Consider the following 25874-nt stretch of genomic DNA (forward strand, 5'->3'; position numbering starts at 1 on the left):
CACTAAAATATAAATATAAATAAATAAAGATTTTAAAAGCGACAGTTTTTTTTATTTTGTCAGTTTTAAATCATACACCAAGACAACTTTTGTTCTTTTTAAATATGAGGTATGGTTAATTATTTTGTAAAATAATTTCCAGCATCATTTTGGACTCTCGCGCACATCACGCGTCGATGACATCACGCGATGTTTTCAAGTGCTATGGCGTACCAGGAAGGGGAGTCGCTTGAATCTTGGCTCAGTGAGTGTTTAATCCCATTTTATGAATTAAATAACATGTGAAATTAGCTAGATAACGTCGCCGCGGATGATAGGGCGGCGCGTCGGTCCGTAGAGAGGCTGTCACCGCTGTTTGGCTGCTGCTGGTGCTGCTGCTGGTTGTCAGCCCAGCGTCTGTAGCTGCAGCACCAAGCACCAGGCTGGGTGGAGAGCTTTAATGAAACACTGTGTGGGACAGATTTATCAGTGGTTGTGTGGTTGGTGACATGAAGAAGCTCTGCAGACAAGCTGTCCCTCTTCATGGGCAGCTCGGCTCCATGCTGAGTCCGGACGGAGCAGGGAGGGACACACCGGGCTGTGGTGGGGGATGAATGAGCTGCTCTCTGACAACACAATGGACACCACAGCAGTAATTACAAAAGAGGAAGGGTGTCAACAATTACTGCATTGTCACGTTGATCACAAGATTCACAGGGATCCATATTGTCAGTGGGATTGGTTCAGCTGTCACTGGAAAGTAACACAATAGATTTACTCAAGTACCGCACAGTTTTCATGTACTTTTGGGTGTTTCCATCTCGACTTTATGATTTCACTCTGTAGGGGAAATTATGTATTTCTTACTACATGTACTTGACAGTTGACTGACCTAAAGTATTATTTAAAAAGCCAGTTGAATACAAATGTTTGAGCAAATTTCATATTTTTACTGATTAATGAGGAGATTGGGAGTAAATACAACCCCTGCAGAAAGTCAGGGCTGCAACTAATGGTTATTTTCGGTGTCTGCCAATATTTTCACAATTTATTGAATATTACTTTTTTTCTATTTCTATCTATTGACATACAATGACTGTAAAGATTGTAAAAAAGCCCGTCGTAATTTCCCAAATATTTCCCAATCCTTCTTTTGTCTGGTCACCGTCAGAAAGATTTGTTTATATGGCATGTGTGAAAAGTTTCAAATCCGCACATTGAGAGACCAGTAAAAACAAACATTTGACAACAAAACTTTTCTGTAAATAATGACAAAAATAATCATTCAGTCTTTAAAACAGTTACAGGTGAATTTTCTGTGAATGGATTGGTCAGTTAATTGACAGCAAACATATAGCCTAGCCTCTCTTAAGGCGTTACACTGGTACTGATTACTTTAAGAACTTGAAAAATAGGAAAAAACAGTAAGAAAAGTTAATTTTTATATCAATGTGTTGGTACTTCTACTGCAGTAAATGGTCTGAATACCTCTCCCGCTTAACTTGATTTGTATTCAGACTCATGCACACCCCAGTTTCTTTCCAATCTCACATCAATAACATCACCCGGTCTGCATCCTTCCACCTACGCAACATCAACCGTCTCTGCCCCTCCTTTATCCCCCATACCACTGCTACCCTCGCTCGCAGCCTCGTCACTTCTATTGCAACTCCCTCCTTTTTGTTCTAGCTCTCAAATCGCCTCCATAAGCTTCAACCAGTTCAGAACTCAGCTGCCCGTGTCGTCACCAGAACCACGGCCTCCATCCACCACATCACTCCCAGTCAAGTCCTGTATACAGGGCTCCAGACTGCCCCTAAATTAGGGCATTTTGCCCCTCAAATTTGAGACAGTGCAAGTAAATCTTTCTTCTCTTTGTGCATGTGCAACCAGTAAATTTGCTGTTAGTATTTTTTAACACTCGTGAAATGTGGAAGAGACGACTCAAGGAATCTGGTATCTGTCATTACAGGTGGCACACCAATGTGTGTGAGGATCATGAATGAAAAGGAAATGTGAATATTTGCTTTGCAACTCGATTTATGGTGTGTGCCCCTAACTTTTATGCTTGCGCTCCTAAGATTTTAAGTCAGGTGCTCCTAGTAAAGAAAAATGTCAAAAAGTTAGTCTGGAGCCCTGGTATAGAGTTCAAAATCCTTCTGCTGACATTCAAGGCCATCCACAACCATATCTCTCCCATCTTCTCCATGTTGCCACTCCCTCTCGTACCCTCAGATCGTCCTCCTCCATCCACTTGACTGTCCCCTCCGCCCGTCTCACCACCTTGGTCTGGAACTCACTACCACCAGAAACAAGGAATACCTACTCACTCAAATAAATCCCACCTGTTTAAGATCGCCTTTTCCCTTTAACTGATTCAATTGCATCGTTTTTATCTTGTTTACTAATTGTGGTTTGGGAGCGTATCTACAGTATGCTCCCCAAAATCTATGTTCCTCTCTTACATCCTCAGTCGATGTGAGGGTCTAAGGGCAGAGGATGTTGTTATGATGCCATGTAAAGCCCTTTGAGACAAACTGTTTGTAAAAACGGGCTATACAAATAAAATTGGCTTGCCTTGCCTTGCAAAAAAGGTTCTTTGTTCCCTGCTCACCCAAAAAAGGCAGGAAACATAGCAGTAGCATTAATATGATGTTTAAACATCTCTGAACACACACAACAGAACAGAAACCCTGACCCCTAACCCCATAATGCTACTGCTATGTTTCCTGCCTTTTCTGAATAAGCGGTCACCTTTTTTTAGTAAGCGGGGAACAAAGGGATGACCCCAAAATAAAATGCATTATTATTATTAGTTAAGTCAGTGTAAATGTGTTTATCCAACAGATAAAGCCACCCATCCAACAAACAGACAGGAAGACTGGGAGTACATTATTGGCTTCTGTGATCAGGTCAACAAGGAGCTGGAGGGGTATGTCTGTGAAACACTCGTAAAACATTGATGAAAGCCAGTGCCATGAAAGCCAGCTCGGGAAACGTCTTTCATGTGAAATTCTTCTTGCAGCCCTCAGATCGCCGTAACTCTGCTCGTCCACAAAGTCCACTCACCACAAGAATGGGAAGCACTTCAGGCTCTGACTGTAAGAAATGCTGCAAGTCAACAAGCTGTTTTCTTTCTCTCTTCTCTTCAACCAGTAGTTTAATATTTATTTTCTGCACAGGTGTTGGAGGCGTGTATGAAGAACTGTGGGAGAAGGTTTCATAATGAAGTCGGAAAATACAGATTTTTGAATGAGCTGATTAAAGTTGTGTCTCCAAAGGTGAGCCACGTCCACACAGAGTTAGACTTTTGATGCCCATGAGAAGCAGGCTGATTGAATGTGCTGCTGCTCCAGCCTTTTAACCGCCACCTCTTGTTTCCAGTACATGGGCGACACTGCACCGGAGAAAGTGAAGATGAAGATTGTAGAGATGCTGTACAGCTGGACGGTCGCGTTTCCCAACGAACCTAAGATCGGTGAAGCCTACCAGACGCTGAGGAGACAGGGTGTGACTCTCTTTCTCTTCCCCTTCATCAGACAGATCTCATAAACCATCTGCAATCGCATTAATCCGGTCCTCATTCTCCTCCCCCAGGCCTCGTGACACGTGATCCAGAGTTACCGCTGGACAGGACTCTGATCCCCTCTCCCCCAACGCGCCCCAAACATCCAGTGTTCGATAACGAGGACATGGGAAAGGTGAGGAGAGCGGCTCTGTGCTGTTGGTATTCAACCAGACTGCTTAAGAACAACACATAACTCCTTTCTAAATCATTTGGCCTAATGGCCTTCATTTCCAGCGATTAGCTTCATCAGGACATTATCATCAAAAGCTAACTGATAACTGTGTGTGTGCGTTCGTGTGTGTGTGTGTGTGTGTAGCTGCTTGCCGAGCTTCTGCGCAGTAAAAATCCCGAAGACCTCCAGGAAGCCAACAGACTAATCAAAAACATGGTGAAAGAGGTGAGACACGTCAGGAATGTGTGGCTGACACAGTGCCAGTAATCCGCTTTTTATTTTGGGTTGCTTGTTGCTATAGAGATGCATGGGAATAAATTATTAAACTGTTAAACTTTAGCTAAGGCATTATGTTCTTCATGTGGGATTTGAACAGCATCTTGTTTGTTGTGGTCTTTTTTGCCAGGACGAGGCTCGAGTGCAGAATGTCACAAAGCGGATACACACGCTGGAGGAGGTGAACATCAACGTCAAGCTGCTGACTGAGATGTTGTCCCACTACAACAAAGACAGCTCCACTGACTCAGACAGGGAGATCATTAAGGTAATTAACCCACCCAGTTCACACTTCAGATGTTTAAATACATAACAGCAATAAATCATTGTGAATATAGCAAAAGATTACAACAATAATGAGTTGTCCTGCTGAATAACAGATAGAGGAAGTGTAACTAAGTTGGAAAGGCTACAAACACTCGTCATCAGAGAAAGTTGAACTGGAACTGACTCATTTAATCTCTTTTCATTGGAGTGTTATTTTGCAATAATAATCAAAGGCAGTCGGTATGATAAATAATCTGTTAACGTCTGTTCCTGCATGTTTTATCTGACTGAAGGATGCTGCTTTGTGACTGTACACTGCACAGTTACCAGCCATATGAAGTACAGAAACATCCACTCTCTCTCAGTTCTTTGCCCTCAGACTGATTAGTAAATTAATAATGTAATTCAAATGATCTATACTTTTCATAGTTACAGTAAATGTTCTGTACATAGTAGGGGAGATAAGTATTTGATCCCCTGCTGATTTTTGCCCTTATTTCACTTGATCAAATGTAAATGAATGTATAGCCTTTATATGATGACATTATTTCTGGATGTTTTGTTGATATTCTGTCTCCCTCTGTTAAAATGAACTTACGGTACCATAAAAACTATAGACTGTCCTTTACTTTACAGGGGAGCAAAACCACAATTACTTATGGTGATGTTATAGTCTTGGCATCTCGTGTTTTACTGGATTAAGTAAAGTTATCTTATATGTTTGTATTCAGTGAAATTCAAGCTGGTGTCACAGCACTTCCACTGTAACTGTTCCTCCTTTGTATTCGTCCTCAGGAACTGTACGAGCGATGTGACAAGCTGAGGCGTGCCGCTTTCAAAATGGCCACTGAGACCGAGGACAATGACACCACTTTAGGTTTGTCCGTTTGGTGTTTTTCTCCATCTGAGGAAGCTCTGTGACTTTATGTCGTGTACATGTTTATGTCTAACCTGAATGTGACTCCTCAGGCGACATCCTGCAGGCCAGCGACGACCTCTCCAGGGTCATCAACTCCTACAAGAAGATAGTGGAGGGGCAGCCCATCAACGGCGACAGCGAAGAGCCTCGATCCACAGCCGGTCACGACGAGAGCGGTGAGATATTTCACATTCACGCAGGTGTCGATGCGTTTTTACATCACTGCTGCAACCGGTCACCCTCTCTTTATCGCTCACCAGAGACCACAGACACGCTGATCGACCTCGCCGGCCTTGACACCCCGAGCCCCCCTCAGCCGCCCGTCCCTCTCCCCCAGCCCTCGCTCCCGGTCTCCGCCAATCCCACGGCTTCCCCCATCCCCGTCCTGCCTCCCCCTCCCAAACGCCTGGCCGGCTCCCAGGGCAGTCAGAGCAGCAGCCCGAGTCACCCCCCGCTCGACCAGGCCTCCACCGCTCTCTCGCTCCTTGACGATGAGCTGCTGTCGCTAGGTAGTGTATCCTCACCGTGAGCACGTCAACGCTTCAGGAATTACGCTCAGCTCCTGGCTCTGTTCATTGATGACAACATGGGTGCATACATTTATTTCGAATATGTAATATATATATATATTGGAGCATGGTTTGGTTAAAACGTCCACTTTCACATCAAGACGTCATATTTGTTGATATTAAGATGACAGAAAATAACGTGTCGTCTGCCTGTTTGTTTTGTCTAGAGATGACAAAAATTGCCTATTGTCAATTTTGCACATCCTCAGGCGTTAAAATTTGGGTGATACCACTAGACCAGTTTCTGGGGGGAAACCCTACAGAGCCAAACAAAGAGTCCTCTTCTCTCCTGTGGCTGACACTATACCACCACCATTCAAAATTACTTGCACAAATGAACTGTTCCAAATACTAAATATAAATATAGTTGTGCAAAGCACAGCTGACAGGTAGTAGCCCAAATGTACCAATGCACCGAGAGCCTACGTGACTACAACAAAGGCAAACACACGTACTAAACATGGCCTCAACATCACAGATGTTCATATGCACCAACCAATATCCTGAAAGACAACAAAAAAACACCTGATGACACTAAAAACTGACACGTCATTTTTGACGTCTTTTAACAAAACTGACGTGTGAAGACGTCATGTTCTGTCGTCTCAAGATGTAGAAATGTGACATCTTAATACGGATGTCAAAATGGATGTTTTGAACCAAACAGCACTCCATAATGTCAAAGTGTCCTTGGGCAAGACACTGAACCCACACTTGCTTCTGTGAATGATTAGCCTCCAAGCCTGTCTGCGCACAGAGCTGTATGAATGTGTGTGTGAAAGGGTGAATGTGACAATACTGTGTAAAGCCCTTTGAGTGGTCCAAGTGATTAGAAGAGCACTATATAAGTGCAAGTCCATTTACCATTCACCAAGTCCATTGAAGTGCAGTGCACTGCAAATCTCTAATGTGATGATGCAAATGCTTCCTCTAGGACTAAATGACCCTCCTACCTCCCTGAGCAGCCAATCAAAACCCAAGCTGAGCGACGTGTCCAACCAGTGGACCTCTCTGCAGGTACGTCTGAGATAGGTCGTGAGCAACCTTAGCCAAACCTCAACGTGCAATGAGAGAACTAAATTATGTTCATCTCCCCTGCAGGCTCCAGCGTCGGGTATTGATATGTTTGGCAGTGTGGTTTACTCAGGTCCAGTGGCGCCTGCAGTGGAGCCGGCCGCCGCCATTCACAGCCTCCAGAACCTGCAGGACCTGGCCATGATGGGCTTTTCAGATCACAAGAGGTACCTACTGTTGAACTTTGAAAATTAAGCTGTGGTGTTTTCTTCCTGCAACTTTAGCCATCTCTAAGAAAACTAAAACTAAGCTAATGTTATCTGCAATTCAGTTTAGTTTTAGTTAGTTTTGCATTGCACATTGTAGTTTTTATAGAGTTTTTTGGGGGAAAAATTGTCATTTTTATTTTCATTTCAGTTGACTAGATTATTTTTTGCTAGTTTTAGTTTTAGTTAACTATAATAACCCTGCACGGTACTCACAACAATGAATCTCAGTGTGTCCAGCCAGATGACGGCCAGAGGAGGCGGCTTTGGGATGACCACTGCGGCAGCACCTGCCCTTGTCCCCGCGCACGGCTCTCCCTCCACAGCCTCCCTCCTCCAAGGCTCGATGCCTGGCTCTCCTGCCCTGTGCCACGCCAAGGTCCAGAGCCTGGGCTCGGCCCCCGGCAGCCCCCTGTTCCGCTCTCTGTCCCCCTGCCACCCTCCCCTCCACGGCAGCCCGGCCAGAGCTGCGGACATCTCCTTGGGCAATGTGCACGTCGCTCTGGAGGCCATCAGACCGAGTAAGGACACGGGGGAGAGAGGGAGCTGGAGGGATGATGGATTTGACTGGTTGATGGACCGTATCTAAAGAAAATGTCATGTGTTTAAGATTTATTTGTCACTGTGCATTTACAAGGAAATAGTGTTGGAGCAAAACCCCCAGATGCCTAAAAAAAAAAAAGAAAAGAGAGAAAGGGAACTGAAATAGAAATAGAAATAGAAATAGAAAAACCTTATTGTCCCGCCAAGGCAGGAAATTCATCTTTGGTCTCACTTACATAAAAAGAACACAGACTTACATAAGACAAAAACGAAAAAAGTCAACAATGATCACATAATAAAAAATACATTCATACAGGTCTTTTTCTTTGCCAGAGGTACTCTATGATGCAAAAAGCAAAAATAATTTACACAATTACAATTACACAATACAAGCATATACACATAATAGTAAAAGATAAAGTGAAAATAACATGCAGATGGAAACTCAGGTTATATAAATAGTGTTTGCAGTTCTACATAAAAAGTGACAGACGTGTGTGAGTGTAATCTCTGTGCTCATGTGTGGCTGCGTCCTGTCTGTGCTCAGGTAAAGTGCTGCCGGTGACGGCCTACGACAAGGACGGCGTCCGCGTGCTGCTGAACTTTGCCTCGGACTGTCCCCCCAACAGGCCTGACGTGCTGGTGATGGTGGTGTCCATGCTCAACACAGCGCCCATGCCTGTTCACAATGTGGTACTGCAGGCTGCTGTGCCCAAGGTAGAGAGGACATCCTCCCTCACCTGCTAAAGTTTTATTAGGTTTTTTTTTTCAGTGTATGATCCATGTTTTACACAAAAGTTTTCACACAACTTTCCATACGGGCCTTTCACCTACGTATCTACACCATCATGTCTGAACTGATACAAACTTTAACATAAGACATAAGACTTTTTATTCACTTTCATTTTATTCACACGGGAAACATAAAGAAAAGAATTTACTATGTACAAATGTATATATAAAAAACAAAATGTACTGTTATGTACAAAATATTATTTAAATAGAGGGGAAAAAAATACTACCAGGGATTCTTGTTGCAGGTTGGGCCCCCTCTCTCTCCTCCTCACATTAACTTATTAAAGAGATTCACATTCTTTCCAAGTCTTGTCTTGAGAGAATTCAAACACTGAAATATTGATTGAGCTCTGCAAACATTAATATTCTCTATATTGACTCTGCTAACAGAAAACATAACAAGAGACATAAATCAATAGTCAGTCTGTGTAAAAAATGCATTAGTACATTTTTATGAGGCTGCTATGAGGGTTCAGCAGTTTAAATGAGTCAAAATGTGATTCAGGCTTCAATCTCCAACTCTGTCTCTCTGCTTCACTCTCCTCCAGTCGATGAAGGTGAAGCTGCAGCCTCCATCAGGAACAGAACTTGCACCATTCAACCCCATCCTACCTCCAGCCTCCATCACCCAGATCATGCTGCTGGCTAACCCAGCAAAGGTAGGTGATGTCATAGCACTGAACATATTCAGATTGTGGAGGGGTCGGGCGATGATTAACTGCGGAGAGGTGGCGATTACTCCTAAGAGCTGTGTATGTGTGTCTCCTCATAGGAAAAAGTGCGCCTGCGCTACAAGCTGGCTTTCACACTAGGCGACCGTCTGTGCAACGAGGTCGGAGAAGTGGACCAGTTCCCCCCGCCAGAGTCATGGGGTCACCTATAGCAGCACGCCGGGCCTGCTACCGCTCAGCAGGGACAGACTCCATGAAGGGGCGCGTGTGTGTCCGTGTGTGTGTCCACATGCAACCCAGAGAGAGAGAGAAAGGAGGGGAAGGCGGTGAAATTCAGCTGCATTGTTTATGGTAACAATAATGTTCAGCTTCACATTCCTGATAGTCGTTTTTCCATTTTCCATCGGCCGTTGTGATTCTTGACAGTGATATGTTGACAACAGACGCTAAAAGTTTTACTTAAACAGAGCTTGTGCTTCTCTGCAGATAGTTAACAAAGTTAAGACATACACTGGTATGGGAGATAGCCGTTGTGTTGACAGGTCAGTGGTTTTGAGATTCACATTTTAATGGATTTTCCCTGGTATAAAAGCATTAGAGCTCTGCCTCAGACTGAAACTAACCTTAACCTTACCAGAGCCTGGAGACAACTGTGCTTTGATTTATTCATTTTTAAACTTCTGCCTCTGAATCAACACTTACCCCAAAATATACTTGAATGTATCTAGAGATATCGGAAATGGTATCTAGATTTCTTAGGATGGAGTTAAACTAGAAAATGTTGATTAAAAAGTACTGTCACATTTCTGCAGGATAGTGTCCTGATTAAAATATTTATTAAGTGGGTATTTTAGCCATCAGGATGTTTGACATGGTGAAAGAAACTGTTCACCAATTATATTAGCTGCTGTAGCCCTGAGCTAGATGAGTGGACCAACAATGTTGAATACTAAGCTGTAAAGGTAAAGTGAGAAGACCAAAAGCATTATATATTTAATCGTCTGAATCCAACACTGGTTTTATTTCACGTGCTAGTGGTTTGCCCAGACTGTAAGCATTTCAGTTTTATTGTTTTAGCAGTGGGTATCTGGAACTCTGTTCTGTATTTAAAGATGTTTATTTGTCTACCAGTCTCAGTATTGGGAGTATCTTTCCGTCATATTTATTATTTTGTGTTATAGTATTTCAGTGCATCACTGAACCTAGAAATGTGAACTGAAAAACCTGAATTTAATTTCGGTATCTTGTCGGAGGAACTCTACAGTGTGCAGCAGTGGGATGTGGAGTGGAACTGTGTTTGGAGGAAGTTTTTATACATCAGTCCACCCGACGCTCTCTTAGGTCCCTTCTCGCAGCCTCAGCTTATCGTCATATGGGATGTACAGAAGTGTGTGTCCAATGTACATAGTATGTAATGTTTTCTTGTATGACAAGTCATGTGAACGTGACGTGTCGTGTAGTTTTTGGGAGAGTTAAGTCTGTACATACTGTATGATGTGCCATTTGTTTGCTGCATGAGAAAATAAATATTTCTTTAAATGGATGAATGTCTGATTAACTATTGAGCCTGTCATGTACAAGAAAAAAAAATCAGGTTTCAAAACAATGTACATCAAATTTAATTATCAAAGAGCACATTTTGATTACTTGAGTTTTATATACAATACAAAAATGCAAAAGAAGAGCTTTCTTTTCAATGTCTCAATTCATGTTTCCACTGTTCCCTCTTTGACGATAGCCATAGCCAAGTTCCTGGCCAGAGCGAGTCGCAGGAGCTCCACTTTGGTCAGCTCAATGTCCTCCTCCTGAAAGCACAAACACTTGAATCAGACATGGAGTGGATTAAGTTTGGCAGGAAATCCTACCACAGCTGTAGAATAAGAGCTACACTTCACAGGACAGAGTTAACCTCCCTATAAGTCAAGTGATGTGTAAGTAAAATAAGCATGAATATATGCATCTACTGTAGTTGGCAGGAATTTCAAAAGATAAACAAGAGAATCATAATGAAGTTGACAACGAACAGCATCATTATCGTTTACATCATGTTGGGGATCCATACCTGCATGGGCCGGTTGGTGCTGGGAGCCGTGGTGTTGAGGGAGGAGGTGAGCTCCTCTAAACAGAACATCAGCTCGTGGGTTTGGTCTGCTGAGAAGATCACCTTTAAAAAAAAAATAAAAAAGTCTTTTAATATTACCACACACTTTTACTGTGTGTCTATATCTAATATACAGTATTAGCGTGGACTGCTGCGTCTGCACCGTTACAATAGGTGACACTGTGACGCCGACATCCTGACAGATCACAGCTCGCAACACAAAAAAGGTGATGACTCACTCACACTTGTAGCCTTGTGATTTAAAACACATGATCGTGATTGGACATGTCTGTTAACCCGTCATGGACACGTGGCACGACAGAAACAAAAACGCACAAAATTCTCCAACACTACGAAACAACTGCCTGACAGGAATGTGCACAAACACACAAACAATCAGCTGTAAATCAGCTGCTGCTTTACGTCACATTAAAACTGGATGCAGTTTTATTTGAAACCAATAACTAGGCAGAATCAGTTTTACAGCTGGAACCTGATCAGACTGGAAATGTGTTTTTATCACAGTCTGACACCAAGTTTTGATTCTTGACGTGGACAATGTCCGTCAGGCCTGGGATACACTGTAACTTGGTATAAAGATTCAACAATTACAGAAAATGAATTAGAAATTATAAAATCATATTAAACAAAGAGTGAAAATGTATTTGAAAGGATTTATCATAGCTCCAGAAAACTTTTAATATCAATGTAATGTTTTCATGATCTCAGTTATACTGTACATCTATATTGTGATTGACATTGAAGAATTTAAAGCAATTTCTTCCACATCCGCAGCACAGTGAACACTTTGTGGCAGCTGACCTCTTTCTGCTCCAGCAGCGGCAGAGCATCAGTCAACAGAGTCATCCAGAAGCTCCGGGGGGCGATCTTCGCCGTCATGAGGGAGAGGAGCAGCTTCGCCGCCTCCCTGAAGCGCTTCTCTCCGTACAGCTTGTGGAACTCGCGGTACTTCCCTGGAAAAGAAAAGAGTTTTCAGGCTGAAACAGTGGCGCTTGTTAACAAGTTTCTGAGCTCATGGTGATGTGTAATCAATAGATGTAATAACCACAGAGTATAAAAGTGGTGTTTGAGCATGTGTGTGCTTTTTCCAGCAACAAAACACTTATCTATCTCCACCCTAACAGAGATAACAATATGAAATCACCTATGAAAAAAGCATTTCTTTAACTCAACTGTGCTTAAATATTAACTTAGGTTTTTTAAATGGTTCTTTTCACTAAGATATTTCCAGTCACATGCCATCGTGTCAAGCTTTATTTATATCTCTGTGTCTATACACGTGTGTGTGTCTGAGTCTCATGTGACCGTCTGAAACTGACTATAAGGGAATCTGTCCAAGATATAAATCTGCCTTTAATGAATGTGCTATAACTTGATGTATGAATCCCACGGCAGTGGCTCAGTCACAAATGGAGCAGTGTTAACAGTGCTACAGTGTGTGTGTGTATGTGCGCGTATGTATGTTTGTGTGTTTCAGTGTTCATACCAAGGAAAGTGAGCCTGTCGCTGAGCAGCATTGCTGGACCCAAGTTGTCTATCAGGTCCAGATCTGAGAAGGTCCCTTTAGCACAGTAATCCTGTAGGAACCTGACACACACACACACACAAATGTCAATACCACGTGGAAAGAGGCAATTTCACAACAACGACTACAATGCTTTGTTTGTTTTGAACCAACCACATGTAATCGTTTGCTCGGCTTTTACCCACATGTTGATTAAAATGCTTCCCCTATATCCAAGATATCAGCCTAATAATCTGACAATCATCTTAAAGGACAATTCCAGGCGAATTCAACTCGGGGGGTGTATTTTCATATCATTTTAGGTCTAAAAGAAGGAATCTGAAGATTTTCAGTTTAATCGCTCCTGTTTTGCGGTAGCTGCGTCTGTCCCCGCATCGCCACGGCAGCAATGAATGGGAGTGGATGTAAGTTCCGCTGCTTAGGCTGTTTCCAGCCCTCAAAGCCGCATTTTTTCCCCACAGACAGCGTCAGATGGCGACTCAAACATGCACCGAGAAGTTTATTTACTTCAAGCAAGCCGACATGTTTGTAAAACTAGATCTAATTCAAAGTCTCCCGGAGTCTCGCGCGAGCCCGAAGTTGCCGTGCTCGGTGTGTTCACATGCAGTGGGAAAAGCTACCGTTTGTGTCATAAACACAGGAATATCAACTCTTTACTTGCTTCAAGTAAAAAAAACTTCTCGGCGCATGTTTGAGTAGCCACCTGACGCTGTCTGTGGAAAAAAATGTACACTTCAAGCAAGTAAAGAGTTGATATTCCTGTGTTTATGACACAAGCGGTAGCTCCTACTGCGCCTGAATACACCAGCACTGCAACTTCGGGCTCGCGCGAGACTCCGGGAGACTTTGAATTAGATCTAGTTTTACAAACATGCCGGCTTGCTTGAAGTAAATAAACTTCTCGGTGCATGTTTGAGTCGCCATCTGACGCTGACTGTGGAAAAAAAATGCGGCTTTGAGGGCTGGAAACAGCCTAAACAGCGGAACTTACATCCACTCCCATTCATTGCTGCCGTGGCGATGCGGGGACAGACGCAACTACCGCAAAACAGGAGCAATTAAACTGAAAATCTTCAGATTCCTTCTTTTAGACCTAAAATGTTAGGAAAATACACCCCCGAGTTGAATTCGCCTGGAATTGTCCTTTAATTCTACATTTAAACAACATGTCCCCGTTTGAAGTCACAGAGTCAAGTGCTTTCAGAGATGTTTTGGTTGAATAAGCTGCCTGCTCTTAGGAGTCCATGGTAAAAAACAGTCAAACTAGATTGCAAGTCATTTACTTCTACTCAAGGTTGGGGCACAGCTATTCCCAGTGTTAAGAAACAAATTAGAAGAATACGTTTTTTGTGAAGGGGACTCACCTCTCTGAGATGAGTGTGGCGAATGCAGCATCCTTGGCCCTGATGCTCCAGGACAAAGCGGAGCCCAGTCTGTTGTTCCTCAGAGCTCGCATAGCCATGATCTTACAGATACTCCGCACTAAATAAATAATAACAAATTAAAGGCTGAGGTTGTTTTTTTTCTTTGTGAAACACAGCTGGACAGAGAATAAGAGAGAGACAAAGAAACAAAGCGGTACCTTGCTCTGACATCTGTCTCTGCTCACAGATCCTCAGTACTTTAAGGGCTTTGCGCTCAGTGTCCAGAGGAACTCGCTCGATCTGCAGCTCCAGGTAGTTACGGCCGAACTCTGGACAGTGGTCAAAGTAGTCCACGGCCAGTTGCCACAGACTGAACACAAAACACACACAAAAACATCATGTGAGAAAATTTTAATAACATGACGCTGCTGGACCACATTTCAAATCTGCTGGTGTCGTTTATTGGCGTTTTTAAAAACAGAACACAGTAATCGATTACACTAGCCGTAGATAATCATACCTGTGATGAGTGAACAGTCCAGATGCATATTCTAGCAGGAGAAACTCCCTCAGGTTGGAGCCAAAGCTGAACACACAGAGGACATACATGGCAAACATTGATTTGAAGTGTTCGGGTAATAAGCTAATTTAAGTGTATTCAAATAGAAATGCAGTCAAACTGAGTGCTTACTGTAGGTTGTGAGACTGCAGGAGTTTACAGTGATCCAAGAGGTCTGTCAAATGGGCCACAAACCACCAGTTGTTGAGGGCAATGCTGAAAAGACACGTAGTGAAGCAATTAGGAAAATAGTGTGTTTAACATCGTATCCTGCTGAGATAAACAGGTACAGCAGCTCTATAAAAAAGTTTGCTCACTTATTATTCTAATGTTGAAAAAAAACAACAACACTCAGACTCACAAAAGAAGCAACCATTTCCTCACGTTAATGCATGTTAATATTTTTTACTCAACTTAATTCATGAACTTTAATCAGTGGTACTTTGTGCTAAAGTCCGGGACAGGTATCGTACTAAATGCTATGTCCTACCTGCAATCCTTGATGACCTGATGAATGTCAAACTCAAAGGCAGCCAATAAGATGCTGTCCAGTGGCTCTGGGACGCTTCTTGAGTCCAGAAACATGGTCAAGCATGACTGCAGCACGTACAAGTACACACACACACACACACACACACACACAAAAATACAGAGTTAATAACAGGGGTGCAGCGTTGGATAGTATAAATCCTGAGTGATGCAGCAGTAGTTAATGTAGCGTACCTGTGCATAGTAATGTAACTCAGTGGGTTTGACTGTTGGGTGGCAGAACAGCAGTCTAGTAACCAGGAAGTGGTACCAGGTGCTCAGCAATTCCTTGTGCTCAAGCAATGTGTCTTCATCCCCAACTAGGATCTGAGATTTAACAACAAAAACAGATTCATTTGAATTAATAAAATAAAATCTCTGAAATCACAATAAAAAAGGAGATGGAAATAAATGCACCAGAAGACACTTTCTGAATAAAAGGTGCCCACAGCAATGGATAAAAGGTAATCTGACCTTGCAGATGAGCTCCAGGTGATGGTTGCTGGCAAACGAGTTGTCCTGTAGGCATCGGTCCACCTCCTCATGCCAGTGTCTCCACTTTACATCAAACTCTGTTAATGTCTGGGTGCCACCAGGCTGAGGGATGAACATCACAGAAAGTTCAGAGGTAAAAGTCAGAAGCAGGTCGGTTTATGAGCCATGTTTGTATGAAAATTCTCTTATGGTCATGTGTGATACCTTAAAATCAGAGTACAGTGGAAACCGCTTATATGGATCAAAAGGCTTGGGACGGAATCATTTCTATACAAACGCTGTTTAAATAATTTGTTTATAGTAATCAAGAAATCCATTTATAGTGTTCATTTTTTGTCATTTTATGAATGAAAACATGTGCAAAAACTATGTAAAAAACGACTCTATGTGTATTTATTTTATTTCTTACTCCCATGATTCCTCGCTGGACGTCTGCTTCCGCTGCTAGCTAACGTAAATGAGTCGACACCGGGTGTAAAACACCGGGCAGCAAGCGCACAAATCATGGCTGGAAAAAGGAAGTCATTTTCTCTTAATGGAAAACGTAGTCTCCTCGAGGCCAAAAACGAGCCAACGAGATGCTGCAGCGAAGCTTGTCATACAGTGGGTCTACTGTTTTTTACTAAACTGCACAACAATGTTAAGGCAATTGCCTATTTATCATTTTAACCACAGTAAGCTAAACATTACTGTGCTTTATTGTGTACAGTATTTGATTGATGTCTGTGCAGTAATTAAACTTGCACAATGCCTCTCGAAAAGCATTTGAAACGACTGTACCATGTTTGGAACATTAAATAAAATTCAGTAAATGCTGAAGCTGACTGTTTCGTTAAATATTTCTCATTGAAAAACTATACAAATGGCATTTAGATGATGTTCAGCATAACAAAATGAAGTGAAATAATAAAAAATCGGTTATAATAGTCAACCGCTTGTACTGCTCACATTGACTCTGGACCCACGTGATCACTATAAGCGGTTTCCACTGTATTGTTAAACCAAGGCAATCTAAAGCTGCTCAGAATAAAGCATTGAAGAATGATCTTACATTGTAGAAGGGCATTTTGCTGAGCAGAGTGTCCATCAGCTTGTACATTTTTCTAGCAGCAGGCTGTAGGGTGGCCTGCTTCATCAGCATCTGTCTGGCTTCTTCCAACCTGCCCTGCAGCACATAGCTCACCACCTGCAAAGCACAGACACGACACATGTAATAACTGAGATTTCACATTAAGCTCCATGTCAGACAAAACGCAAACAAAAGACAGAAATGTGTTTGTCCAACAATCCTGGGAGAAAGAACAATTCTGCTCAAACCCATCACCTCACTTTGCTCCAATCAATGAAACGCAGAAGTCGTACTGTATGTGTTACAAGTTTCAAAGACATGCACCCACCACATCCCAGAAGTCGCGGTGCTCAGCTGGGCTCTCGCTTTGCAGCACCTCTCTGGCCTTCTCATCCACATCAGCCTTGTGTAACCGAACCCAGTCCAGGAGGTGGAGCAACAGGGAACCCGCTGAGAACACAGACAGACAGATACACAACGTTTATTCATTTGTTTGGATGCTTTCATGATCTCAAAATCGAGCCACAAAATGTATTCCAAAGAGAAAGAAGAAATATTGGCTATAAACAGAAGGTGAAACTAACCAGGGGCAGCGTCAATGAACAGCACTTCACACAGATTCCAGATCAGCTCAATGGCCAACAGTATGGAAACCTGTGACAAAACAACAGAGGCTGTGGTTGGCACTGGTGTCACTATAGACAAATCAATGCAAAACTTGCAAAAATGTATTCTTCTTCAGTGCGGTCAGCACCTTTTTATTAATTGTCCCTTTATATATGGTGAAAAACATGTGTATAAATAAATAGTAAATTAGTACATGAATTAGTGGAATACTGGACAATTGTGTCCCATTACATCACACTACCATTAATCAAAAAATAATAGTACATGGTACTACTAAATTATAATTTAATTCTTCGCTTAACGGTGTGTAAATTAATCTATTCTTAAAAAGTAAATGTAATGTCCTTGTCTATACAAAATGTAAAGCATACCTGATTTCCAGACTGCATGGCCATTTGTGCATCTTTCGTCGAAACTGTGGAAAAGACAAAAAGCTAAATTTTCCCAATCCCTTAAAAATCACATTGAGAACTTAAATGTTAAAGTTATACATCACAATTTAGGTCAATTTAGTTTTGACATTTTAAATTCTGACCTGCAATTTGCTGAAGTTCTTCCATACAGGCTCGTATCACAGATCTGTAGTTTTTACTGATGCTGACAAACCTAAGAGGGAAAACAGAAACGAGTTAATTATCATTTGGCAATGATTTATACATGTGTTACATTTGACCATCAACCAATGGTATACGTAGGTTGAGAGGACTTACTGTGGTTTTTTGTTCTTGCTGGGAAGATCCTCTCTAATTGTTTGCAGGCCAACAAAGATGTGATGCGACTCATTGAAGAGCTTACGTAAAATAGGGGAATATATATCCTCATCTTTCCTGACCTCATGGATGAAGGAGCGGCCAGATCCTTTACCACCTGCAAACAATGGTAAGGACACAAAGGAGTTAGAAAATCACACAGAGAGAGGGTGAGAACATGAAACATGAAAAATTAGGAAAAACTTGTGATATTGTTAACACACACCTGATCCTTTGTAAATAGTCTCATATACAAGGATGTCACCAGGACCCCATGCGAATCCCAAGTGCTTCCCATCGCTGGCTGCAGGAATATTCTTCATTTAAAAGACAGAGAGATTATCATTATTCATACTGCAATAATTAATTGAAACAGGTGAAATATCAAATTTTCTCATGACTGATCACAACTTTGTTTAAAATTCTAACAAGATTTGTTTGGTATAATGTTTTAATATAGGCACATCAGGAAGTATGAATTGAGGTTTGACTTAGAAATCATTTCTGGACAAACTTCTCATTCAATATTGTTTTAAATCGAGCCAAATTTGCAACTTGATACTAAATATAGTTTAATGAACAAGTCAACAAGCCTTATATTATGTATTATTTCATGCTCTGTGACCTCTGCTACATGGAGATATGTGAAACTTCAAGGTTATTATTTGTGTTTTTGACACATGGCTGTATTTGTGCAACTTACATTAGTTGCGATGCAGTTAGCCGGTTAGCAATGCTAGTCAGTGGCCGGAAAAGGGAAAACTAAGCATCAGCGGTTACTCACAGTGATCGCGGGCTCGACGTCTACCTCCTCCATCGGTGAACAACGTTTCCAACACAGTGAAATGTATAAAATGACTTGACTTTTACCGCTACAAACACTTCACTCCATGAACTACAGGTGGAACTACGCGCCTCAACTCATTCAGCCGAAGGACCCCGGGGCGCGTGCTGGATGACGTCACACATATAGCTGCCCTCCGTCCTGCCTGCTCCTCTGTTTTGCCTCACGGTGTTGTTATAGGTTTTTCCCATGGTTTTTCCCCTACATTGAGATAACTAAAGGATATATTCCCAATAGATACGATAATCAGTCACCTCAAAGCTCTGGGGGAGGAAGGTTTTCATACAAGAGATAAGAACAGAAGAGGGGTAGGTTTTTTTTTGTCATCTAAACATAATTCTTCTAATTTTTTTCACTGGAAACTTTTAAGAATCAGTGTGAATACGTACTTTCTTTCTTTCTTTTTTAGAGTATTTCATAGAGAATTCGTTCAATGTAGTTTTGGTGCAGCTTCATCATCAGACAGAAAAAAAACAAGATGGCTGCCGGGATTTGTAGGGTTATGGAAAAAAAGGAAAAAAAGGAGAAGGGAAGAAAAGGGGAAAACAAAGTGTATATATTACTTTTCCAGTATGGTAAATCTGTTGTATGACCATGATGCCTGAACCATGTGACATTAATGGCAAGTGGACTGCATGGTCAGGTGCATGTTATGGGCTAACTGCCCCTCAATGCCTGACAACAAAAAGCAAAACATCTCTGTGCGCGTTCATGTGTTGCTTGTCGTGTCTCTTTAACGCGCAGGGAGACTCTCCCGCCCATGACCAGACCGCGCTTCCAACCTCGTGACTGCTTGCAGCCATTCAGTGGCCAAAGCATGGACGCGCAATGACACGTGGCCGCGCACGTTTTGTTCGCAAAACTTAAACGGGGACGAGTACGTGCGCGTACTCGTATTCTTTGTGTGGCAGCGTAGAGAAGCGCCAAAAGAGTGACCATGGCTGATGAAAAACCAAAGGTGAGTGTTTTTCATATTGTGTCAAAATACCACTTTAGTTCATGTGGTGTGTGGCATCTGGGCTCACAGGAAAAAACGGACACCTCCACGTCTTCTGTTTTACCTTGTTAAAGTTCAGAGCTGAAATTCAACTACTAGCTATCCCTACTTTGATAGACCGGAAGGTTTGTGAACGCGCATCCACAGGCGCGCAGGTCGCCTTTTGCCTGATCACACACTGTCAGCCAGCTGGTGTCATCCTCAGTTCATAGCCCAGTGTACCAACGTGTGCGTTTGTTACTGTGTGCAGGCTGGCGGGTGTTTGTGCACTCTGCAGTGGTATTTCTGCTGTATGCATATGTTTTGTGTTTATCTCGATGCTCTATTTTGCTGGTCAGGCTCTGGTTTGCTCTGGTTTGATCTTCTGGACGCTGAAACATAATGTAAACAAAGAGAAAATGTGCTCCACGAAAGTTTTTAAAGTACCCCAAAACACATTTTTTGGACATTTTATTTTCGGAATGGTTTACATAGACACAGTCACGTGTGTCTCTGAATGCAGTAGACTAATTATTTCATATTTATGCATAGTATCATGTGAGTGCAAGAATATTTGCAACATGCAACAACAAATAAATCAGACTGTTGGTGGTGCAGTATCACGTAGAGCTCTGAGACTATAGACAGCCTAAAATTAAAATCCTGCATTAAATCCTAATCCATCAAAGTTAAGTTTTTAAATTGTGCAATTCATCAGTATGCTCATTTTGTACTATTCTGTGGTGCTGTTGAACTTGATTGTGTTATCATGACAATTATAGCTCCTATTTTGTCCACCTCATGTAAATCAATGAAGGTTGGTGGAATAACAGACACCTTAGTCCATTACAGTTCAATAGCACCACATGTTGCACAGAATGAACACGTAAACAATAATAATTGTTGCCTATTCTGCTTAAAATAGCCCAAACTGGTTGGTTAATATAGTACCAAATAAAAGTGTTATTCATTTATTAGCTATTTATTAAAACAGAGAGCTGTATCTCTTTACATCCTTAAAATTGTGATAAATGTGGCATTTTTGATTGATAAAACTGACTAAAAATAGAGCTTGCAGATCTTTCTTTTTTATGAATCGGTATTCTAGTTCTCGTTCTCTGCACAGCTGTGTTGTTAACTGTGCTTTTCTCTGCTTCTGTCCCTCAGGAAGGAGTCAAGACAGAAAACAACGAACACATAAACCTGAAGGTAGCAGGTCAGGATGGATCTGTAGTGCAATTCAAGATCAAAAGACACACGCCGCTCATCAAACTCATGAAGGCCTACTGCGAGAGACAGGTGGGCACGGCACAACATCAGCATGCAGCAGCCGTCACTGAGTCACTTTGTTTGTACATTCAGGATGATGTTAGGTTAATTTCCTCTAACTGGTTGCTCCCAGACTGAGTGCTGCAGAGCTATTACTACAGAGTGCACTAAGGCTGCATTGACCAAAGACAGGTCTTACAAATATGAATACAAATAGCACATTATACAACATATAGCCATTTGACTGTAATTATTTTTGTAACGTGCTTTTTGTAATGTGTACCTGATGTGCCTTTTGTTGCTTAATATTATCTGACATAAAAAGGCTTTAATATTCACAGTTGCTTGTTGTGATATCTGGTTTAGTTTTGACCCCTGTGGAAACTGTCAAAAAAAGACAATGAGGAAAGCCTATTGCAGATGTTAAGTATCTCCCAGTCCCATTTTCATATGTTATTAATCTGTTGATCAGGGATTTCTTAGGGTGAATCTATCACCCATCACTGAAACTAAAATGAAGCATGCAGTGGTTTGTTGAGGCTAGAAAACTGTTGGAAATTCACAGAATTTGCCTTAAATGGAGTTGGAGTAGCGTTGAGTCTGTACTGTTTAGATAGGACCTGTTTCCTTTAGCCTTTTAATCTTTTTGGAGTGGATGAGAAGATGTAGCACCTCCGCTATTACTCACATCTACTTCACGCAATACACCTACTCACTTACCGGATTTTAAAAGCAATATGTTGAGTAAGCGTTTGGGTTAGGGCGCACAAAGTCCCTCTCGTAAATGTGTAACAAAAATCCTGCCATCCTTGAATTGGCCTTTTTTTACAGTATGCTTATGGTTTGTCAAAAAAGCTCAGGTGTAACTAATACCATTTAACGTTCAAGTGTGCCAGGGAGGAAGCCCGCACATTTCTGGATCACTGGAACTGGCACATCTGAATGCAACCCTTCCACTATTATAGGTCTTAATCATACCCAAGCTTTTTTATGCTATGTCAGAATGCCTTCCATATAAAAGGCCTATCAGAGTGGAATATTTTTAGCATAGCAGAGACCTCGTAAGCTTAAATATTTGTCACACAGCAACATTTACTCTCGTGGTCTCCTTAAATTGTGGAGTGAGGCTTAAGAGTTATGTTGCTATGCTGTGTAGAGTTATCACAATTATTTATTGAAATCGAAATATTTATAGGAATTACTTGATAACTCAGAAGAACGACATCTTTGAGGACAGAAAAGGAATTAGAGTGACATTTTCAACCTTTTCACCACCAAGTTTGCACTTAATAACTGGTAATTGGAGATTTAATTGTATAATGTTATATTAACCTCAAGTAAACAGGTCAGATTATCAGGGTAATTTAAAAATACCACTTACCATATAAAATATGTGGTCAAAAACTGTGGTTTTAATTTCACATGAATCTTCAGTTGACAGCAGATAACTACTTAATTTTACAAGTTACAGTACTACCTGAGTCCCTCATATGGAAATTGTGCCCAACAGATGCATCACGTGCAAAAACATGTGGGTTTGATCCTAAAATAAAAGCTTGATGATGGTCATTTAAAAGTGATTCATCGAGGCCATGTTTTCAATCATGTGTTCCTGAAAGAATTACAAGATTGAAGAGCGCAATGCAGATCTTACCTCAACAGCTGAACACAGCTGAGGCTTTACCCATCTCTCATCCTAAACCCAACCACCTTATGCACATCTGGTATTCCACATGATAATCACAAAACGCATCTCATCTTTTCCATCAGCAGTTATGCAAAGATGTCCTTCATCAGGCTACTTGATTTAATGCGATGCAGGAATGTTGACTTCTTCTTATGACTTATGCGTATGAATTCTAATGAGTTAACACTGGGATGAGCGCCAGTTCACTTTTCAAAATTACACTGTAATCTTGATTGCAACTATGATCGCATGGCTACACAGACAGCCCAAAGGTTAGATAGTGACTTTTACATTCTGAAATATCTATGACCAAAAGTTAAGAAAAAATATACGAGAAAATACTGTCTCTTATATACCTCCTTTATTTAAAAGTCAAATGAGGGCTCAACTCTCTGGAAGACTGAAAGTCTAACCCGAATATTGTGTATTCCTTGGACTGCCAGCAGAGCAAAAGAGACATCTATGTCATGCAGCTCATTTTTAAAACAACAGCAAAAACCAGATGTTTTTCATTACTTGTTCGTTTTTGTTTCACTGCAAGAGACAGTTTAACTTGAATTTTTCAAGGCAGCAGACGTACTTTTAACAACACAGTATATGCTTTAAAATGGTCTACTGTATTTAAATTTCTTGGCTTAGCCGTAGTAAAAGCAAAGACCAAGCTCAGTGGTGTTTTGCACACCTCGCACAGTGAATTTCTAGTCTTGGTGATAAAATCTTTGATAAGTAAACTTGCCAGATTTCCACCCTACTTTTCTGTGTGAGAATTTTACATCGGCCTTTGAAAGACCGCTTGTACAGTGCGGCTCTGATCTAACAGCACTCGCAGCCACTGACAAATGAGAACCTTCACTGAAACTTGGAGCCTTTCCCACATTTTTGTTGACTGCCTGAAGTGATGATTTCATTGTCTGAACCATTCTTATTCTCCCAGGTAGGCTAAGTTTTTATATCTTTGTCTCTGCAGGGACTGTCGATGAGACAAATCAGGTTCAGATTTGATGGACAGCCCATAAACGAGACAGACACACCGTCACAGGTACGTTTATTAAAGTTTTGAAACAATGAGTTTAGCTACTTAAGCAAGCACAGATGAGTTTCCTTCTAAAATGTACATTAATAACAGGCACCCTGTTGCCTGTAAACATACTTAAAGCACTTCCACATGCATCATTACTCGTGGTGATGCACTTGTGACATCTTTAATCAGTAAGGTATGCATGTTTCATGCATTCTGCGCCCTTTCATGGGGATGCTTTTGTTAGTGTGCCCTGTTTGTGGTATTCCCTTTTTTTTTTCCTTGTGGGCAATGTTAAGTATGTGTTGAAAATGAAATCATGTGCACACCAACTCAGGATCTGTCCAGTCTCTTACTGAGACATGTAAGTGTAGGATACAGACAGTAATTGATAGGATTAAACAGCCAGTTAAAGGAGATCGCCCCCTCAATGACCAGTATGTGTGTGATGGGAAATGTAGGCTGAGGTTAAAGACATGTTATCACAGAGAGCAAGACTCACCCCAGACTGTCAGAGCACACCACACTCAGTTTTTATGTTCTAGTCCATGTGTTGAGTATGACTCTGCAGAAAGAGGACAGTGTGCTCACTGCAGTTCCTGGTTGAAATAGACACCGCTTGAATATTTTTTGCATTGCCTAATGTAGTGTTAAATTTGGCTGCATCTGTACCATTATGCCAAAGCAAAAGACAAATTTGTGTTTGTGTCGACTATAATGTCGCACTTTGGACACATAACTGTAACGTCTTGACATAACTTTATTCTCTGATCCAGTTTGACAGTGACACACAAGGTTAAATAGATTTTTTTTGTTTCTCTTAACAGTTGGAAATGGAAGATGAAGATACAATTGATGTGTTTCAACAACAGACGGGAGGCCTGATTTAATCAACCACATGCGCCACCAATGCCATCTTCTCTCCTCAACACAAACAACCCTTCCGGCCTGTGATGCACAGCGGCTGCTTCTTTGCAATTCGTCCTTTTTGTCTTGACAGAATTCCACTCAGAAGAAGTTGTCTTTCCTCTCTGCCACACATAACTGCTGTATAGTATTTTCATTCTCGCCCCTGTTACTTCTCTGTTTTTTGTACATAAACCACATGGAGGTCACCCTGAGTTCAGGTTTTGTTTGTTCATACTGTATTGTGATAAATGTTAAGGACTTCGCTTCCCAGTTCGAAGGGCTTGTTTCCAAGGCTGCAGACAGACAGGACTGTTGATAGAGTGAGTGAATTAATAAAGCTGACTTTACTGGTCAAATGTCATTGGGCTTGGCTTGGTCAGTGTCCAGTAAATCTGTTCTTAAAGTGTACTATTTTGGGACTAGCTTTCACTTGGTTAACGGTATGTTCAGTTTGGGAATGGGGCTGGATGGTCATTTTTATCTCTGTCCACTTCAGAAAAGTATTTGATTTTATACATTTTTTTTATAGTAGCTGATGTGTAGAGAAATGTTTTGATTAATCATTTTACTAGTCCAAGCTTCAAATTTTGGGAAGCCTGAAGAGATGTGTCAGTTAAATAAACATCTGTCATGTCTATAAAGATGCCTGTTAAAATAAAGCTATTGTCTTTTTCCAAACTTTCATTATTTTGTCTGCCTCTCCAGTGCAACTTGTCTGACCACCTTCTGGCCAGAAATAGCCTACAGCCACTAAAAAAAGAAGAAGAAGAAGAATTTGAAGAACTAAAACAGAAGTACATGGTCAGGTAGAAATTTTGCTGCCAAGTTTTTACTTTGTCAAAGTCTGTATTTGTTTTGGTTACTTCTTGCTTCTTTGCTATGAAGAATACAATTTGCTCTGATCAGATAAGAAGAGGCAACCTTAACAAATGTGATGGGGAAAAATCAATTCATATTCATTGATCCAGGGGGTGTAAATGCCATCTGTAAACAGGCCTAATTAAACTTTGTGGGGAGAAAAAAATAGCCTATCAGTCAAGTTATCCAAAGAGTATTTTAAAAAAAACCAAGTGCAAGATTTCCACTTGTTGGAA

General features: G+C 41.4%; 3 protein-coding genes across 3 annotated transcripts; 2 read left to right on the top strand and 1 right to left on the bottom strand.

Annotated features, from left to right (window-relative positions):
- The first annotated feature begins 159 nt into the window (after positions 1-159).
- LOC146983046 (ADP-ribosylation factor-binding protein GGA3-like) lies at positions 160-10582 on the top strand. Its single transcript, XM_085784370.1, has 17 exons — positions 160-244; positions 2827-2911; positions 3005-3080; positions 3162-3260; positions 3364-3487; positions 3577-3680; positions 3864-3944; positions 4126-4263; positions 5058-5139; positions 5232-5357; positions 5442-5690; positions 6685-6767; positions 6852-6991; positions 7262-7551; positions 8121-8290; positions 8917-9027; positions 9141-10582. The coding sequence occupies exons 1-17, from the start codon at positions 190-192 to the stop codon at positions 9249-9251; spliced, it is 2124 nt and encodes a 707-aa protein (XP_085640496.1). The 5' UTR covers positions 160-189; the 3' UTR covers positions 9252-10582.
- A 52-nt stretch (positions 10583-10634) lies between these two features.
- nup85 (nucleoporin 85) lies at positions 10635-19017 on the bottom strand. Its single transcript, XM_085784372.1, has 19 exons — positions 18862-19017; positions 18304-18394; positions 18039-18195; positions 17864-17934; positions 17700-17743; positions 17286-17355; positions 17030-17151; positions 16684-16818; positions 15612-15734; positions 15333-15464; positions 15100-15206; positions 14742-14825; positions 14571-14636; positions 14269-14420; positions 14051-14168; positions 12648-12748; positions 11963-12114; positions 11102-11203; positions 10635-10844 (listed from the first exon to the last, which is right to left on the bottom strand). The coding sequence occupies exons 1-19, from the start codon at positions 18892-18894 to the stop codon at positions 10746-10748; spliced, it is 1959 nt and encodes a 652-aa protein (XP_085640498.1). The 5' UTR covers positions 18895-19017; the 3' UTR covers positions 10635-10745.
- Positions 19018-19814: 797 nt separating this feature from the next.
- LOC146983048 (small ubiquitin-related modifier 2-like) lies at positions 19815-25458 on the top strand. The gene is made up of 4 exons (XM_085784375.1): positions 19815-19879; positions 21065-21196; positions 23821-23892; positions 24699-25458. Exons 1-4 carry the CDS (start codon positions 19859-19861, stop codon positions 24759-24761), a joined length of 288 nt encoding a protein of 95 aa, XP_085640501.1. The 5' UTR covers positions 19815-19858; the 3' UTR covers positions 24762-25458.
- Positions 25459-25874: the final 416 nt, after the last annotated feature.

This window comes from Trachurus japonicus, chromosome 8 (genome assembly GCF_045865225.1).
Source record: "Trachurus japonicus isolate A0001 chromosome 8, Traja_1.0".
NCBI lineage: Eukaryota > Metazoa > Chordata > Actinopteri > Carangiformes > Carangidae > Trachurus > Trachurus japonicus.